This window comes from Zophobas morio, unplaced genomic scaffold, assembly GCF_036711695.1.
Source record: "Zophobas morio isolate AGI-343-1 ecotype UQ-CSIRO unplaced genomic scaffold, CSIRO_AGI_Zmor_V1 ptg000021l, whole genome shotgun sequence".
Lineage (NCBI taxonomy): Eukaryota > Metazoa > Arthropoda > Insecta > Coleoptera > Tenebrionidae > Zophobas > Zophobas morio.
The window spans coordinates 665,029-684,982 of NW_026972126.1; the positions used below are offsets into that span (position 1 = coordinate 665,029).

General features: G+C 33.3%; 1 protein-coding gene across 4 annotated transcripts; it reads right to left on the reverse strand.

The window, feature by feature from the left end:
* Nucleotides 1-13,122: 13,122 nt before the first annotated feature.
* On the reverse strand, nt 13,123-18,048 carry LOC135132722 (uncharacterized). 4 transcript variants are annotated; one of them, XM_064060906.1, is made up of 11 exons: nt 17,772-18,047; nt 17,658-17,726; nt 14,725-14,920; nt 14,492-14,671; nt 14,367-14,417; nt 14,267-14,314; nt 14,033-14,080; nt 13,909-13,980; nt 13,634-13,854; nt 13,412-13,571; nt 13,123-13,354 (listed from the first exon to the last, which is right to left on the reverse strand). In XM_064060906.1, exons 2-11 carry the CDS (start codon nt 17,694-17,696, stop codon nt 13,251-13,253), a joined length of 1,119 nt encoding a protein of 372 aa, XP_063916976.1. In that variant the 5' UTR covers nt 17,697-17,726; nt 17,772-18,047; the 3' UTR covers nt 13,123-13,250. The 4 variants fall into 4 exon arrangements, with proteins under 4 accessions (XP_063916976.1, XP_063916977.1, XP_063916975.1 ...); XM_064060907.1 differs by having other exon boundaries at nt 13,123-13,370; XM_064060905.1 differs by having other exon boundaries at nt 13,124-13,360; nt 17,772-18,046.
* Between the last annotated feature and the right edge of the window lie 1,906 nt (nt 18,049-19,954).

Below are 19,954 nucleotides of genomic sequence, written 5' to 3' on the forward strand. Positions count from 1 at the left end.
TTCAATAAATGATTATAGCGTCGAAGTATGCTTTGAAATCTGGGAGATGTTTTAAAGTTATCATTAGCATGGTAATTTTTGATCAAAATGTATTTGCTCATCCCCCTAAAAATTGGTAACGTCACCTCAAAATATTGCTGAATAAATCCTGCCTTAAATGTATAAAATATGATGACTTGTGATTTATCACTGAACTCTTAATTAAAAAACTTAATGACTGAGTCAATTTATTTTATTGATTAAATCAAAAATTGCAAAACTGAATACTTTGAAATCCCACAGACGTTTTGAAATTGTCGTAAGCATGGTAACTTTTTAATCAAAATGTAGCGGTTGATCAAACCCCGAAAAAATTGATGACTTCATTTCAAAATTTCAATCAACTGTGTGGCATTCATTATATGAAGTCCGTGTTAAAAATATAGAATCAATTCAAAGAATGTTCTTGAAGTTTCTGTCATTCCAGGAAGATGGAGCATATCCAGTAGGAGGTTGTGATCAGACTCATTTGTTAAATACATTTAACTTTAACTCTTTTAATACAAGGAGAATCATTTTTGGAGTGCGATTTATATTAAATCTATGAAATTGACTGCACATGGTTACTTAATAAATTAAACTTTTTGGTGCCTAGGTCTAATATTCGTCACCATTGTACATTTTATTGTCCCTCTTGCAGAAGTAATATGCTGCTGAAAGCACCACTAATCTCTATGTGTAGGATATATAATAAAATATCAAAATAGTGTGATTTTCAAAATATTTTCAACAATATTCTAAGTGAATATGGAATATCATTTAATAATTAATTCAATTAACTTACTTGTTTCTGCTAAGATGTGTTTTTTCTTTACTTTTTTCTCCTTTTATTTTTATAAAATTTAAGTCTGTAATTTCTTTCATTTCTTTTTATTTGATTCTGGTGTCAAAATTAAATAAAATATCTAATCGATATCAGCTAAACTGAGTATTTTAAAGTCTGCGTATTTACTTGTTATACTTTCCCTGTTAATAGATTGCTCCGTTCGGAAATTATCTTTAATAATAATAATAAAATTGTGGTGGATAAATTCTATGAAAATGTGCAAAATATGATTAGTCTGTATAGTTCTTGCAAACTAGCACGGGAAGATCAGAAAAATTAAGCAACAATGAAAACGTCAATTAGGTGTCAAGAAAGGCGGCAGGTACCAAGACAATAGAACAAATAGAATAGCGTCCTGCCCTGAGTATCATTTCCAGAATTTTATAGGTAAACCAGACGGCGACCAGCTAAAAGAGGTAGTGTCATAAATTTCGGTAAGTTGTATCCGATTAGGGTCGTCTTTGTTGCTTAATTTTTATGATCTTCCCTGTCCGGTGCTAGTTTGCAAGAACTTATATAGTAGCCCAAAAGCTACAAGGTTATATGACCATCATAAAAGTAGTTGACCTCAAATAAAAACCCCCTATGTGTGGTTCGCACTAAGCTTACCGATTGGCAATAAATCGTCTTCTAAATATTTCTTGCTCACATTTAACAGGGCCGGCTTTCAAAACGACTGGTTATTTCGGAAACCTTTGTGGCTGCAGGTAGTAGTAGTAGGTCGTTAGATATTTAGTGAAAGCCACCCCTGAACGAAACGACAGCAGCCGGTCGAGCTGCAGTGGACACGTTATTTACGACCTTAAAACCTTTTCTATCGTAAGCAACTTAACTTCGACACAATGGGATAATTTTATGATGGCCATATAACCTTATAGCTTTTGGAGTACTTTACTTGTAGTTATCATTCCATTCATTTTTTAGATTAGCATTAACAGGGTGACTTAAAAAAAAATTAATAAATCAGTTGATTTATTTTATTGAATAAATCAAGAATTGCAAAACCGAATACTTTTAAATCTTGCAGACGTTTTAAAGTTATTGTAAGCATGGTAAATTGTTAAACAAAATGTATCTGTTTATTTCAACTCAGAATTTGGTTAAATAAATTCTATCTAAATTGTGCAAAATTAGGTGAGTGTATACTTGTGATTAAATTGCATTCGTATTTTTTAGTCTTGGTTGAGCCTCAAAAAAATTAATGCGTGAGTCAATTTATTTTATTGACTAAATTAGGAACTGCAAAGCGGAATGCTTTGAAATCTTGCAGACATTTTGAAGTATGTATATGTAATTATAATTATATTTGCTTATCCCCCAAAAATTGATGACGTCATCTAAAAATTTTGTCGAGTAAATTCTATCTAATGTTGCCGAAAATTTGGTACTACAATGCTGTTACTATTTGTATTACAACGCACCAATCCAAGATGACCTACGTCTCCTTGCAAAAATGTTGACGTCTTCACAAAATTTTGTAAAGTAAAAATTCATTTCAAACATACGTGTAGCACGCTTCTGTACTTTTACATTAACATTAAAAGTGCGAGGGAAGTTCTGTCGAAACAACTTTCTACTAATTATGCCATGCCTTCAACTGTCTAACACGATAGAATAGAAAAGAGAAATAAAAGAAAACTCCATTACCTGTTTCAGTAATCAGCAGTCATGCTCCGACCAGCCTCCATCAAAGGCGCAGGGGGGATGGGATTCAATGTTATTCAATGTTATACTAATAGTAAATACAATAAAAAAATAAGGGAGCTACGAATTTATTTAATAAGTGCTGATCCACGTCTTGTCCTTCACAACCGCCTAAATCCGAAAACGGTTGTTGCTGTAGCTGGGAAATGTAAAAGAACAGAGCGGTGTGAAAGATTAGTAAGAAAGAGAAAATAAACACTTTGCAATTTGGGGGAACGCGGCCGCTATCAGCGAAAGTGGTGACGCCAGTGCAGACAGGTGTAATTCAGCGTCCGGCGGAGCTTTTGTCCGGGAAGTAGCTGTTTCCGTCCACTGGTGGTTTCCCCAAATGTCGCGAAAGTACGATCTTTCGGCGCAGTGGGGGTAAACACATAGGTCGCCATATTACATCTCACTAACACCACGTAATTCATAAATAAAGGGACGTCTAAAAAAACTGTTACGTTTAATTACAAAATGTTATTGTAAAATTTGTGTTCTATGAAATTTTATATTAGGAATAGGGTGTAAATAATATTGTTTCCTAAGACTCTACATTCTCTCTTTATTAACAGACAGTAGATTAGAATAGAAATAGATTTTGATTTAGGATAAGGTAAGTTTTATTGCAGATTGACGAAGTATGAATATGGGTTTGTTGACGGAACAATAGCTAAAATGTGAGTTATAGTGAATGGTTCGATAATTGAGTTCGTACCGTGATGAAAATAATTACTTCAGAATTGGCAGAGTAATTCTAGTCGTTATTAAGATTATAATCATTTCGTATACAACACAGTTACTTTAATTATAGTAACTATTAGGTGCTACATAATAGCTGAAAAGCATTTACTATTGTATTACTAGAACACAAAGCCTTTGTTTATGAGGATAAGATACGGCAGCTCAAGTACACTTCGGTTGTGCACAAGAGTAGAATGATACTTAAATAAATTATGTGTTGATTTATTATACACCAAATTAGTAAATTACAGATAATTACTAAATTATGCAATGCAATATTTAGTACAACTTGCAGTCATGAATTCATGATATTATAAATGTATAGATTTGCATTTCTTTAAAACCACACTATATTATTTCTAATTAATTAACCAGGCAAAATTGTCTCTAAGCATAAACATTTCAGTTCTCAAAAATCTACACCCTATATGGCGGAAGTAGGAGTAGTAGTAGTAAGTAAACTTTAATGTGGCATTTATAGGTATGTCAGAAAATAATACATAAAATGATTTACCCATCCTGTGTCTAATTTTTAAACGTTGCACATTTTTGTATAAAATTTCAAAGAACCCAATTAATGAAAATTACAACTGGAATGTATCTGTACTCGCCAGAATTTTAATTAAAGATTTCAGTTTAAACTGTATTGACATTTTGTCGTTGCTTAAGTGGCCAGACCATTTTCACTATAATGGTATCTCACTAAATACAGATAAATGAGGCACATCCACCATATTTGCAAAATTATCGCATCTCAATGTTGCGCTTGCAGTGTGTTTATAAAACAGTGATATCAATTCCAAATTCCACAAAAAACAAAATTCATGCAGTGATTCGATGTCTTTACGCTAAAAAGGAGAAATTGCTATTGAAATTCATAACCATATGCTAAGACGCTACGAATAAGCAAAACAACGTCAGTTAGAACGGAAGTTTTCGTCAGTTTTTTGATCGTTGTCATCACCGACGACCACAGCTTTGTCGCAAGCAGAAACAATTTGAGGATGAATTTTAATAGTAATTTTTCTTTTTACTTTTAGAAATCGATTTACTGCACCAGCTTAATTTTAAACTTAGTTGCGAGCAAAAGTTACTGGTAAGGGCCCTGTTATGCCACGGCCAACTGTATTAATACATATGGCCACCCCAATTCGTATAAAAAGTTGATTTTTTGACGTTTCCAAAATCGTTAATCAGGCTACGACATCTGTTGAGTACAATTATGAACTTGGTTGGCAAATAATTGTCAAAATGACGTTTTAAAATATCACGTTTTTCTGAAAGTGTAGATAATGGCACAAGAACATTAATGATATTACTCCTACTATTTAGTTTTGAAATAAGATAGATATATTTTTACAAAACGAAAATTATTTAACAAAAAGGAAGGTACATATTCATAATTTTAAAACTTTTCTGCTGGTAGGTTTGTTACAGATCGTTATTTTCTTCAACCAGTCTGTTTTCACCGTTGCTCGAATAATTATATCACAAACTCTTGATTTATGTTCCAAGCAACAAAATAATGGATTTTGGTCCAAAGAAGGATGGAGCAGATTACATATTTGTTGACATGTCTTTTTAGAGTTTAAAAACGGTGGTATTAGAAAGTTTTTTAAAAAGGGTAACATTTAGATTCAGTTATTTGAAGACAAATCGTGAAAAATATTTTAGATTCGTAATCTGCGAAAAATTATCTATAAGCCAACTATGTTCCGTTGGATCAGATCGTCTTTTAACTGTTACAGACAAAAAATTTTTGGAAATTACAAAAAAATGTCTTCAACTAATTTTCTGAAATAGTTGAAAAATAGTTGAAAATGTCAAAAGTGCGAAAATCAGTTTTATCTTATCAAATACTAGCCCCGCCCGCCCACCCTCTATTTTCTTGGAAGGTATGTGATTTGCCAAAATCAGTATTATCTTAGCAAGTACTATTTAATTATTGTTTAATCATTTATTTTGCCATTTCAATATAACTACAATATAGTACTTGCTAAGATAATACTGATTTTGGCAAATCACATACCTTCCAAGAAACTAGAGGGCGGGTGGGCGGGGCTAGTACTTCCTAAAATAAGACTAATGGTGGCAAATGACATATCCTACAAGGTAAGAAAGGGCGGGTGGGCGGGGCTAGTGTTTGCTAACAAAAAAACTGATTTTAGTAAATAACATATTCCTAAGAAAATAGAGGGTGGGTGTGTGGGGCTAGTGCTTGCTAAGATGAGACAATATTTGGCAAACAACATACTCTTTAAGAAAATGGAGGGTGAGTGGGTGGGCGGGGCTAGTATTTCATAAGGTAAATTTGCGATTAGTATTCTATAAAACTAGAAACTCAATGTTTTCCTCTCAAATGAAGCCATTTGGAACGGTTTTAGAATTTTTTGGAAATGTTGGGAATTTTTGGACTCCTTTTCTCGCATTTCTCAGTTATTTGAAGAGAAATCGTGAAAAATATTTTAGATTCGTAATCTGCGAAAAATTATCTATAAGCCAACTATTTTCCGCTGGATCAGATCGTCTTTTAACTGTTACAGACAAAAAATTTTTGGAAATTACAAAAAATGTCTTCAACTAATTTTCTGAAATAGTTGAAAATGTCAAAAGTGCGAAAATCAGTTTTATCTTAGCAGATACTAGCCCCGCCCACCCACCCTCTATTTTCTTGGAAGGTATGTGATTTGCCAAAATCAGTATTATCTTAGCAAGTACTATTTAATTATTGTTTAATCATTTATTTTGCCACTTCAATATACAATATAGTACTTGCTAAGATAATACTGATTTTGGCAAATCACATACCTTCCAAGAAACTAGAGGGCGGGTGGGCGGGGCTAGTACTTGCTAAGGTAAGACTAACGGTGGCAAATGACATATCCTACAAGGTAAGAGAGGGCGGGTGGGCGGGGCTAGTATTTGCTAACAAAAAAACTGATTTTAGTAAATAACATATCCCTAAGAAAATACAGGGTGGCTGGGTGGGGCTAGTACTTGCTTAAATAAGGCAATTTTTGGCAAACGACATACTCTTTAAGAGAATGGAGGGTGAGTGGGTGGGCGGGGCTAGTATTTCATAAGGTAAATTTGCGATTAGTATTCTATAAAACTAGAAACTCAATGTTTTTCTCTGAAATAAAGCCATTTGGAACGGTTTCAAATTTTTTGGAAATTTTGGAGATTTTTGGAGTCCTTTCCTCGCATTTCTCAGTTATTTGAAGACAAATCGTCAAAAAATATTTTATCTATAAGTCAACTACATATTTTCCGGTGGGTCAGATCGTCTTTTAACTGTTTCAGACAAAAATTTTCTGGAAATTACGAAAAATTGTTGTCACTTTTTTCGCTAATTTTCGAAAATAAATGAAAAATAGTTGAAAATGTCAAAAGTGCGAAAATCAGTTTTATCTTATCAAATACTGCTAGCACCGGTTTTCGTGGTTTCACTCAAGAGACTGCACATGCTTTAAAATTTATTGCCAGAAGTACATATTTGTGTGTTAAGTTTTTATTAGAACAAGCAGGCTTTTACTATGTTCTTACGCGTTCCTTTAGCGCCGATGCGGTGGAAGCAACGTTCTCACACGTGAGATTAAAAGGAGGCTCCAATGATGCAACGGATGCCAGAGCGGCAGAATATGCAATGTGTCAGATCCTCCGCTGCGGAATTGTTAAGTGATGTCACTCAAAAAATGTTGGCGTTTTTAAACTCCAAAAAGACATGTCAACAAATATGTAATCTGCTCCATCCTTCTTTGGACCAAAATCCATTATTTTGTTGCTTGGAACATAAATCAAGAGTTTGTGATATAATTATTCGAGCAACGGTGAAACCAGTTATTGATAATATTTGTTTGGAACAAACAGACTGGTTGAAGAAAATAACGATCTGTAACAAACCTACCAGCAGAAAAGTTTTAAAATTATGAATATGTACCTTCCTTTTTGTTAAATAATTTTCGTTTTGTAAAAATATATCTATCTTATTTCAAAACTAAATAATATGAGTAATATCATTAATGTTCTTGTGCCATTATCTACACTTTCAGAAAAACGTGATATTTTAAAACGTCATTTTGACAATTATTTGCCAACCAAGTTCATAAATGTACTCAACAGATGTCGTTGCCTGATTAACGATTTTGGAAACGTCAAAGAATCAACTTTTTATACGAATTGGGATGGCCATATGTATTAATACAGTTGGCCGTGGTTATGCAGAGCCTATCTGGGTGGCCTAAAAAATTAATGAATTAATAATTAAATTGTTGTCCACGGTAACGTACTTACCTACTCAATTTTTAATGAATTTATTTTATATCACGCCAATGCTTTTGCGAAATTATATTGACTAATTATTCGCTTTCTGCATGTTTTATACCACAATCACATGGCTTGTTTACATATATTCAAATGGACGACATGTTTATATAATTTCACAGCTGATAAGAATGATTTGTGTTATTGTGCTCAGACACCTCGTGGTGTGTAATTGATGCAATTCGTGTACTGTTCACATTAATCAGTTGACTATAAAATGTTTTCATTAGTCGTCGTTGCCGTGAAAAGCTTAATTGGATCGTAATAGGATCCGCTTTAGGCCCATATACCGTGCGTTCATTAATTATTTAGATCAAAGAGTGCTATGAGATTTTGAACGTATGTCTTCTCGGTTTCGGATATACAGGGTTAGTCACGAGAGAATTACTTCTGAAAATTATTTTTACGCAACCCAAAATACGAATACCATGTACCATTTGATACTAACTGAATTTAAAATGAAATGCTTAATCCATGATTGCTTTGAGTTTGACAATCTCATTTTGACAATTGTGGAAAAGGAGGTTACGCGAGTGTCCATGGTGGTACCGCAGCCAGTCGGAAATCTCCTCCGGCGCCGCTAATAAATTTGTCAGTGTGCCTCTTGATTTTTTGCAACCGATTAATCACGAGAAAATTATTTCTAAAAATTCCTTTTACGGCATTTTATTCAAAGGTTACAACACAAACTCAAACAAGTAAGTAAATAGTTTAACTACTAATCTGTTGAAAATGTTGGGCATTTTGGGGGGATGCTACGGCTTTTTTGTAAATGGATGGCCGAAGAAGTCCAGAGGTTGCAGATTTGCACTTCGAAGAGGCTCTAGGTGACGCAGAGATGGCGAATTAACACATGCACATTAGCGGCGAACAACATTGGTAGAGCACTTAGGGCTTCAGTATAGCCCAGATTGATCTGACTGTAGTATGTCGTCGATCCAATGGGGCTCTAGAGGCGAGTTAACGGTGAAAAAAAATGTTAAAAGTTAATTAACGTCAAAGTGACACTGCCAAAGTCAAAGCAATCATAGATTAGGCATTTCATTTTAAATTTAGATAATATCAAGTGGTACAGGGTATTAGTATTTTGGGTTGCGTAAAAATAATTTTCAGAAGTAATTCTCTCGTGACTAACCCTGTATCACAGCATAGATAACAATCAGTAGGGACAGCTCGTGTCGGCGCCTTTGTTCTTTCTGACCCGAATTTTAAGCCGTCATGGATGGTCGTTGCCTAAACTATTCCTAGATGTCGCCACCCAATTTAAAAAGTATCACTTCATTTAATATTTCAAAAAAATATTACAAAAAAAAATACATATTTGTCGACTCGCATAAAGTGCAGGTAATTGGTATGGGTCGACGCAGGTAAGAATAATTAAGGAATTCATGAAACCGGAAGTCCATAGGGATTAAGCGAAAAAAGATATTTGACAAAATGTACGGCTTGGGTCATTTTTACCCACGCGCGACTGCTTATGGGTTAAGCAACGTCTCAAAATAAAACTCAAGATTGTGTAGGTCAAAAAAAAAAATATATATACATGATGAATAAAAAAATTGTTTATTGAGTGAAGGTCTGCTTATATAATTTTTTGTTACGTGTAGTTTGTTTCTTATTACTTTTATATTAAATTTTACCACAACAACGGAATCATATATAATAAATTTTTTATATTTATTTCATAACCACCGTTGTTGTTCGTTTGCGACGACTTTTTAAACAAAAAGTGTGTTATGTTTACTATCTTTTCCAAGAATTCCAAACACGAGGGAGAGAATAAGGCAGGCGCACAACAAGGATCCTGTATGAAAATTCATCGGACGAAGATTTTACCTTTTATTGTGAAAATTACATTTTTATACTATTTGTACAATTCTACTGGAAAAGCAGTCTTAAACAAGCAAAACCGGCAAAAATATTGTAACAAAACTGCCAAATTTCAAATATTTTAGACGTCAGTTGGGCGCCCTCATTCGGTCATAAAGCGAACGACCACCAACGAAAACGGGTCACGAAAAACGGCGAGCCGTCCCTACTGATTGTTATCTATGCTGTGCCTGTATTTTTCAATTATGCAATAAAATACACGTGTGAAATGTTGGTTGCATACTAACATAAATTGTTTATCAATTCGTGGCCGGTTAATGCAAGTTGTGAACAATTTTGTTTAAAAGGTGAAAACAAAGTTAAATAAACAATTGGAAATGATGTCCATTCTCACATAAATTGACACGTCCTTTTGAGTTCTTCATCATATGTAAATGTTGCACGAAAGTAATTAGGATATTATTGTTTGGATACCATGTACTGTTACAATTTTCTCAAAGAATATGAGTCCAATGATCCCTCTCACTGCACACAATACACCAATTTTAATAGAATGGAGTGGTGTACAAAAGACATGTGGATATTCAGCACTCATACATCTCATATTTTGCTAACCTTCAACTGTAATTCAAATTGACACAAGCTCGGTTCATGAGAGATGAAACCAACCTTCACCGAAGAAGAATGTTAAGTCCAGCAAGTTATCATCAGCCGGAAAAAGTTCATGGTAGGCATCGAATTTATTCGTAAAAAGGAGATTTTTTTCAAAATTTTATGACATGAATCCAAGGACAATTCAAATTCTTGCGAGAGATGCCTTAACCAAGTTAATGGGTTATTTTTCAAGTATTATTCAACATCTTCTACGATTCATTGATACACAATGTTGGTCATCCAGCACATTTTTTGTGGTGAACACTTCCGGTTTCACAAAATACTCGCACAGTGTTTCAAACAACGCTGTAAAAATCATAAACGAGAAACTTAATGTCTGAAAATGTTTGCTCGGACTTGCTTATAAAATAGTATCACTGTAGTCTTTCCCTCATTTGCAACTCCATTTCGGAAGTACGATACAATCATAAATGTTTTACATTCCACAGAGAAAACCATTTTGTCCTTGTGTTTTTAAAAAATTTGAAAGTTTGACATTTCAAATACCAGCGCGGCTCACTCATCAAAGACAATAGAAATCTGTCAATTTAGCCTCCACAGCCATTTTTGATCTGAATAATTAATGAACGCACGGTATAATATACTGACGGACTATATGTATAAACGTTAGAAGTATTCCACGTTTTAAGTTATTACCTTAGATCATATAATAAATAGATACCGATACTCAAACTGAAAGCTGTGACTAGACATGAAGCTATCTGTTGTCGTTTTCTACGTCAAGGAGAGTAGTATAATGCTATCCTTGTGTGATCACCACATCTTCATCTTTGTTATATGCATTTCATCTGTATATGTCTATTTCACTTCCATCCTTGTACCGCACCAGCGCAACAAATCGCTTTTGACAGATGTTTCTTCTAACCTCTCTTTCGAGTTGTTGTACAAAAAACAACTTTAGAATTTAGAACAAAGATCCTATTTTAAGTGATGTAGTCATAAAGGATCACAATTTCTGCCCAATAATTTACTATTCCTTTCGTTATCTACTGTGAATTATTTATAAAATCAAGCTGTCAACATCTTTCTTGCGAAGTTAGTTCAGACATACTTCCTAAAATTTAGGCGCGCAAAATTCAAATAGTGATCAGGCAAGGATAGCTTCATTGTAATCCCTCCATGCACGAGAGAGATGTGTGACAGGAGGATGTCGTCACAGGCTGTCCTAGGGAAAGAACATGGCGTGGTGGTATCTATTTATTATATGATCTAAGGTTAATACGTAAATTTGGTTAGTTAATCTAGGTATTACGTAGTATTGTAGTTTGTAGTCATAGTTATTTACTATTATTTATTATTATTAATTTGTGAAATTGATTAAACAATGAGTGAAGGTACTCAAGCTCCTGTCTGAAATTTTTAAAATAACGTCTAAATAAGTAACGTCCATTTCAAATAATAACGTAGGTACTCCATTTTAATCGTAAATTGTTACTATTCATTTTAAGCTGGATATTTTCCTTGTTAAGTTGTTATGTTACTTGACTGTGGCAGTTTATAAATTTAACCTCATTTTTCCGTTCCTGATGAAGAGAAAATAAAGCAGATTCTCGAAAGCTTGAACCGAAAAAAGAGTTTCTCTTTTTACCTCGACTGCGTTTCCGAAAAACGGAATTTTAGTCTATGCATACATATATGCAGCCCAATTGTGGCCCACACAAAATAAAATCCCTAGCTACATTCCTATACGATATGCACGTTGCCCCTCCATTTAATGGTGAAGTTTATACATCCATAAAACCGTGCTTCTCTCGTGTTGTGTGTTGTATTAAATCACTTGGTCTAATTTCTCTTTATAACAATTCCTGGTATGGCTGTACGGCCTGCTCGTACCAACTTCCGGTTGTTGTCTCTCATTTCAAATTGTTCTTTAGTGTTTTAGTAACTGGTCGGCAGCAAGATATTTCCTTTATCATCACGAAACCAAACATTTTTGCTGAAATATTTTCATATTTGTTTACCTATTTTCTCTTCACGTTATGTATGAAACGATATGAGTAAATTAGAAAATGAATGCACCGTCGTATAGTCATTAACAATAATTAAAATAGGATCATCGTCTCGTATTTGGAAATATGAGCAGTGGTTCCCCTCACTACATAATAATTACTCACCAGCTGTTTTAGTCAGCATGTTATAGTGCGTCAATTCAACCCTATAATCTATAATGCTGGCTAAAGTCGAAGACTAATGTTGAAATCAGCGTCGTTTTACAACCCAGCAGTGTAAAGTTTTAAACGTTTATCCTCTGATATCTGTCAAAAGTTGTAAGGAAGAAATATTAATATTTACACATTCTCAGATATCGCAGAATGTAGTACATCTGCCGTAAATTTTGAATTCCCAATTTTGATAACTTTAATATGTACGAATTCCTTCAGTGAAAAATTGTTCACATTTCGTCATTAAAACTAAATAAGATGACATTTTAAATTTTTTAACGGCAAATAAGTTCGGCTAAAAGTGTAAACTGTGCCCAATAAACCTTTTTATGTGTCTGAAATGTGTCAAAAACAATCATTCAGAAACATGAAACGTTTCTCACAGAGCCTGGACACATTTCTGGAACATCCCGGCAACCAAAAATGTCCTACCCTTATTATGTTTCATTTGGAACGTTTCATGTGAAACCTCTTTGAAACATTTCATGTGAAACGCTTTTAAAACAGCTTTGAAACATCTTGTATAAAACATCTTTTTAGGTATCAAGAATGTTTCACCAACAAATTAATACCTGTGTATTTTTAATAGCTATGCTATAATTTAATACTAGACATATATACATATGTGTATGTGGATTATATTATCATATATACTTACCTACTGAAATTTGGTTTGGGGTTCGAAATACGGGCTTCTTTTATCACGACCTCAACAAAATATTATTTTTTAATATCTTTTAGTAGAATTCATTAAATCCACAAACATACATAAATAACTAAATAAAAAATTCTTTTAATAAATAAAATAAACACTGAATAATACTACTCAATTTTTTGGAATATGTATTTATTACATATATGATATGGTAATTTTAAACAAAAGTAACTTACAAAGTGCACAGTTAAAATAAAACAAAATACAAAAAATATAAAAAAATACTGACAGGAAGTTAAAGTTATACATACAACTATTTCTCAAGTTTTCTCGTGAAGCGAAGATTTGCTTGTCTCAGCCATGTAGAAACAGTTAATTCAAATATTTTGTCGGTTAATAACGGAAAATTTTTTCGAACTGCATCTAAAATGTACTTTAAATCAATAAAAATAATAAACACATACATATTATTACTTTTTAGTACATCCATAATGATCAAGTTAGACACTTGAAAATTATTTTTTCTACCCAGCCAAGAGCATTTACGAGCCAATTTATCATCAAATATGCGGCGCAAACCCCTTTTTATATTTTCTTTAGTGGAGTTGCCTCCACATAAGCGGAAAATGTTGTCCTAATTATTTGATTTAAATTTTAAATATATACGTATGAACACATTAGATATTGCATATTTACCAGTTCTTTTCTGGCGTCCTCGCCAGATTTTAATCTTTCTTCGTATTCACATAACAGCCGGTACTTTGTAAAAGGTTGTATACATGTATTACTAATACTGTCAGTATTATGTAATGGGGTATGTGTAGGATCATTACTAATTTTTTGTAATAATCTTTTCACCATAATTTCTACCCGAGTGGTTTTTCTTATAATTTCATTTAGTTTGTCTACAATTTGATCTACAAATATAATAGCTATGTGTAATTTTCAGTTTCAATTTTATTTAAACTTACCATCAACATTACATGGTTCAGTAATGATTAAGGAGTCTTGTGGAGAAGTATTAACTTCTGAACCTAACGATACTACAAAATTAAAAACTTAAAGTACGACGTTTTGATATTGTAATCTACGTACAGGTCGCAGGTGAATCATTATTATTACGTTCCAAGCTTCTTACTGATACTAAAACAGAACAACAAATATATAAATGAACGATTAGATGTACAAGGCCGGCGAATAAATTTCGGACTTCAAATTTACTGTCACGTCAAAATTTGCATGTAGTTAAATTAGACTCATGACAATGAAATGACATTAGTGTCCGAAATTTATTGATTGGCACCGTACTCTATTAGTCATCTATCGTACAAGTATCACCAGAAGTAGTGGCAATGTCACCATAGGATTTGGCAGATACTAAAATCATGAAACATAAAAAATTACACAACACACTTCGTTTTTAACATACAAATATCATTTAGGGATCGTGAAGGCACTGTCGTAGCTGGCGAAGGTGGTGCTGAAACACAAACGGTTTTTTCCACACAATATAAAAATTAAAGCGACATACTTAAACTTTATGTACTATTTTACCTTTAATAATTTTTGGCGGAGGTGGAATTTGATCATCTTCCTCTTCTTCTAGTACATCAGTTATAAAATCCTTAAGACAAATTGCCTTTCGTTTGCGTTTCTTGGAACGAACTTCTTCTCCCTCTGACTCAGTTACCTTTTCATTTTTTTTCTCAAAGGAAATAGCTTCCTTATATGATACTATAATTAAAATGTTAAAAACAGTACGTAACAACGCGAAAAAATATGCATACCGCTATTTTTAAGCATTACCCTTGCCGGCCAAACGTCCCATTGCTTTTCTGGGGGAGTTGCATTTTTGATATGTTTTCGTATATTCCTCTTCGGCCAAAACGAAAATACTTCGTCGTTTTTGCTGAAGACCCAATTGTTGGGAATGCAGGATATTTCCCGATAATCGTCGTCCTTGGTGAATTCAACAACAGTCCACTGGAACGACAAATTAACGAGAGAGAACAAGCACTATTTTAGTGCTATAATGATTATTTCCATTTCTGATGAAACACCAATTGCTGTACGAATGATGTTTAAATATTATTAGTTGTAAGTAAATATCCCACAATCGTAGTTTTACTTCTGGGCTGATCTAAGTAGCAAATCAAATAAAAAGAAACGAAGACTAAAACGATAATTATAATGATAAGACTACTGTAAGTAGGAATTGTTAGCGTAAAAACTATTTCTTTCATCAGCATTATGAAATTTTAGCTGGTATTAAAAATGTAATTAATTTTATTTATGCCTTAAATAAACTTCGGCCAATATACTTTTTACAAATACTTAATAAATAACAGCAAAAGCATATATGGTTAACCGTAAAATCACAAAGACTTTACAACCTTAGTGATGCTGCTTAAAATTTTCTAAAATATTACAACAGTATGTTATAAATAGCTGCCCTAGTTTTTCGTGACACCAGTACAAATTTTAGTTCATAATTTTTTACTGCATACACACCAGTTTCGTCTTATACAAAATAAATTTATAATTAAAAGATAATTAGATTAACAAGTACGAACCTGATGAACGTGATTTATTGTTTCTCGTTATGCAATAGTGGTATAAAAACCAACGTTTCTTCATTGATGATATACTTCAGGCATTTTTGTTTAATATCGTCACACTGTATCTTACACAAATCTTGAGATAAATGGTTTTGTGTTGTTACTATATTAAAAAATTCTTGAGAATTGCAAGGTTCAGTGTACAATGATGATAGCGGATATAATTTTTTGCCATAAAGAAAAATGTTATTGTTGAAATTTTTAGCAATATACTTGACACAAAATATACTGTTATCACTTAAAAGGACAAAGTTATCTTTGTCATTTATTATAATTTGAAAATTTTTCAACTTTAATTTCTTAAAGCATGTAATATTTTCATTCAGTTGATTTTCTACTTCATATTCTAGTTGGGGATAACTGACACCAGTCTTCTCATTTAATTGTAGTCTTTCGGTCAGCCTGCAAACAATTTGTTGTAATGGTCGACGTGAAGTTTTGACCATTTTTTTAATATTGTATAAATAATTCTCATATTTGAAAGCGCTAAATTCATCCAAATTACCATGAAGCAAGCAGTCATTTGGCAAATGTATTAAATTGTGTACATTATAAGAAACAAATTCCTTCCCATATAATGCACCAAAATTTTTTACAAAATAACGTAATAAATCACAAGCTGAGTTGTTATATTTAAGATACAATTCAGGTGAACACAGAAAACGAATAGCCGTGTGTAACGACATGAAATGTAAAAATTTGTCTCGGGGTAAAACATCCTTTAATATTATTGGTCCTGTATACAGCAACAGTTGTCTAAATTCTGTTGCTTTAAAACGATCGACTTCGAGAAGACTTCTAGGAGTTCTTGCAAATTCTATAGGTATAACTTTTTTAAGCTTCAAGATGTTTTTAGATAAAATGGCCATTTTCGAGTCAGGAATTCTAACATCTTTTTTACCTTTCACCCAAAAAAGTACTAGCCGTTTCATCACACCTAAGCACACAAGATGCATGTAGTCCAAACATACGTTACTAACAAGCCCTACGTTTAAATTTTCAAGTGGACTATTATACAAATGAAAATCATCATCTTCTTTGTTTTTGAAGGAATCATCTGTGCGCAACGGAGAAACCAAACTCTGAAAAGTTACTCTGCCATTTATGTACTCGCCTTGATCAATACATTTCGTACAACCATGGTAGCCTGTGTGACCCTTGACACCTAAAATGAATGCCTTGGCAGGAGCATCGCAGATAATCTTAGAAATCCTAGGAAAAATTTTTGTTTTGCCAACCTCTAAACCATTTAGCTCTAAAAATTTGAATTCTTGGACAAATTCATTTAAGAACTGACTAACATCGCTTGGTTTTTTCATACCGTGATATATTCCACAAATAAATGGAGGCGATAATCTTGACTCTATTGATAATAATATGGGCCAAAATTGACTAGTAGAGCTTTTAGTCAGTGGCAACCCATCTATGTTTAAACTGAGTTTTAAAATATCGTTCTCTTTTACTGTCTGGACATCAGTTAAATTATTTAAAATTCCACGCGCAACCCCGAAGTGATAATAATGTCCTTCAAGTACATCAATAATATTACATGATCTGGGCGTTTGCAATAGAGTTCTAGCGTTTTTGGGTAAATTGTAACCACCTTGTCTTAAAATTTGCAGCAAATCATTAATAGCTTGTTGAGAGAGCAATGTTCGGTATTGAAGTATCCAATTACGAATATCATTCACGAAAGTATTATTCGGGCGTTCATGAGCTGGATTTTCATGAGTGTCAAGAAATGGCAATTCATTATTAAGAGTAAAGTCAGATGTGAAGCTATTTATTTCTTGTGTTGATTTCTGCGGCGGCGAAAATCGCCGACGTTCACAATACGTGTCATCAACGGATGAGGCAACAGCAATACTGTAACAATTTGCCGATGGAATATTTTTTGCGGGATCAAGATGATTACACAATTGCACGTTGAATTTATTTTGGTGTTTTACACTGCAAATTTGGCTACTTAATTTTAAATCAGTACTTGTACTCTTTGTGGATCCGTGGGTGTATGGCTTGCAAATATTGTTACGTACTAATCTTCGGAGATGCCGTTTACTGACCACAAGTTTATTTGTTCGATTAGAGAATAAGCTACTTACATGCCTTTCTTCAAGTAATTCTTTTTCCTCTTGCGACATGTTGTTCCGACATATATGTTGACGCTACAACTACGCAAATCACATATACATATGATGTACTAATAAAAATAGTACCTTTAATATACAGTAGGTTATTATACGTTAATACGATAAACTAATACCGATTCAAGAACCTTTATGGTACTTATTTTTTCACAAAACACGAACGTTTCGCGGGAATCCGTCGTTCTAGCACGATGCGCAATAACAAAATACTCCTCTGTCAAAATTGCAGTGCGCAAGCGCTCTGAAGAATGTTTTAAATGCGTCTCAAGAGGAACGTTTGAGAAACGTTTCAGCAAAAATGTGCCTGAAACGTTTCTATTTAGGTTGCACGTTTGTTTATGAAATGTTACACTGGAACGTTTCAAATTATACGCGTTTGGGATGTTTCGTAATGTTTCATAAATGTTTCGTGTTTACTGGGTGAGGACGTTTTCCTTATACCAAATTATCTAAAGAATAATCGGTCGAAGGTTATTTCGACACAACTCCTCTCGCGCTTAAAGTACCTACAAGAAAACAATTTCAGCTTTTTATAAAAACTATAAAATTTGAATATGCGAATTTTTTTTACTTCCCGAGCGTAAGCAACGGAAGTATTGTAATCGAGTCCGTCGGTCGACTCTCTACTTTTACGTTTTCTCGATCTTTCATGACCCCTAGAAGACGAAGAAATAGGTCTCCCATTTCCGTCTGTCTGTCCGTCTGTCCGTCTGTCCGTCTGTCCGTCTGTCCGTCTGTCCGTCTGTCCGTCCGTCTGTCCGTCTGTCCGTCTGTCCGTCCGTCTGTCCGTCTGTCCGTCTGTTGTCCCGGATTTTTATTAGACAGATAATCTCCGAAAGTACTCGACCGATTGTTGTGAAATTTTGTACTTATATTAAGAATATCATGTAGATGGTAAAACGCTAACCAAAATTTGTCTAATCATCCCCACCACTAATGCGATGACGTCACTTCAAAATTGTACATAGTAAATGGGTTTTCAATTGTATAAAATAACATAGTCCTACACATGTAGTTTACAACTCTGAATCGACATTTCACCCGAAACGTCCAGATTTTTGGAAAAAAAATCAAAATTATAAAACAATATTTTGAAATTTAATTTTTAATCTGCTAACCAGAATGCTTTGAAATGTTGCAGATGTTTTAAGGCTATAAAGAGCATCATAAATCTTTAGTCAAAAAATATTTACTTATCCCCTCCAAAAACTTGATGACGTCAGCTTAAAAGTTCGTGGAATAAATCATATCTAAAATGTACAAAATATGATGAGTCTGTACTTGTGATCTATCACTCCATTCATATTTTTTGGATTTGCATATACAGGGTGACTCAAAAAAATTAATGAATGCGTAAATATATTTTATTGATTTAATCAGGAACTACAAAACCGAATGCTCTGAAATCTTGCAGATGTTTTAAGGCTATAAAGAGCATCATAAATGTTTACTCAAAAAATATTTGCTTATCCCCTCCAAAAACTTGATGACGTCAGCTCAAAAGTTTGTGGAATAAATCATATCTAAAATGTACAAAATATGATGAGTCCGTACTTGTGATCTATCACTCCATTCATATTTTTTGGATTTGCATATACAGGGTGACTCAAAAAAATTAATGAATGCGTAAATATATTTTATTGATTTAATCAGGAACTACAAAACCGAATGCTCTGAAATCTTGCAGATGTTTTAAGGTCATAAAGAGCATAATAAATGTTTAGTCAAAATATATTTACTTATCCCCTCCAAAAACTTGATGACGTCAGCTTAAAAGTTCGTGGAATAAATCATATCTAAAATGTACAAAATATGATGAGTCTGTACTTGTGATCTATCACTCCATTCATATTTTTTGGATTTGCATATACAGGGTGACTCAAAAAAATTAATGAATGCGTAAATATATTTTATTGATTTAATCAGGAACTACAAAACCGAATGCTCTGAAATCTTGCAGATGTTTTAAGGCTATAAAGAGCATCATAAATGTTTACTCAAAAAATATTTGCTTATCCCCTCCAAAAACTTGATGACGTCAGCTCAAAAGTTTGTGGAATAAATCATATCTAAAATGTACAAAATATGATGAGTCCGTACTTGTGATCTATCACTCCATTCATATTTTTTGGATTTCTATATACAGGGTGACTCCAAAAAATTAATGAATGCGTGAATATATTTTATTGAGTTAATCAAGAACTACAAAACCGAATGCTTTCAAATCTTGCAGATATTTTAAGGTTATAAAG

Coding starts and splice junctions, on each gene's coding strand:
- LOC135132722 (XM_064060905.1), bottom strand. CDS start 17,696: ATGTCGCAAGAGGAAAAAGAATTACTTGAAGAAAGGCAT. Junction 14,672..14,724: donor GGTAATGCTTAAAAATAGCG/GTATGCATATTT, acceptor TTTTAATTATAG/TATCATATAAGGAAGCTATT. Junction 13,981..14,032: donor TAATGATTCACCTGCGACCT/GTACGTAGATTA, acceptor TTAATTTTGTAG/TATCGTTAGGTTCAGAAGTT.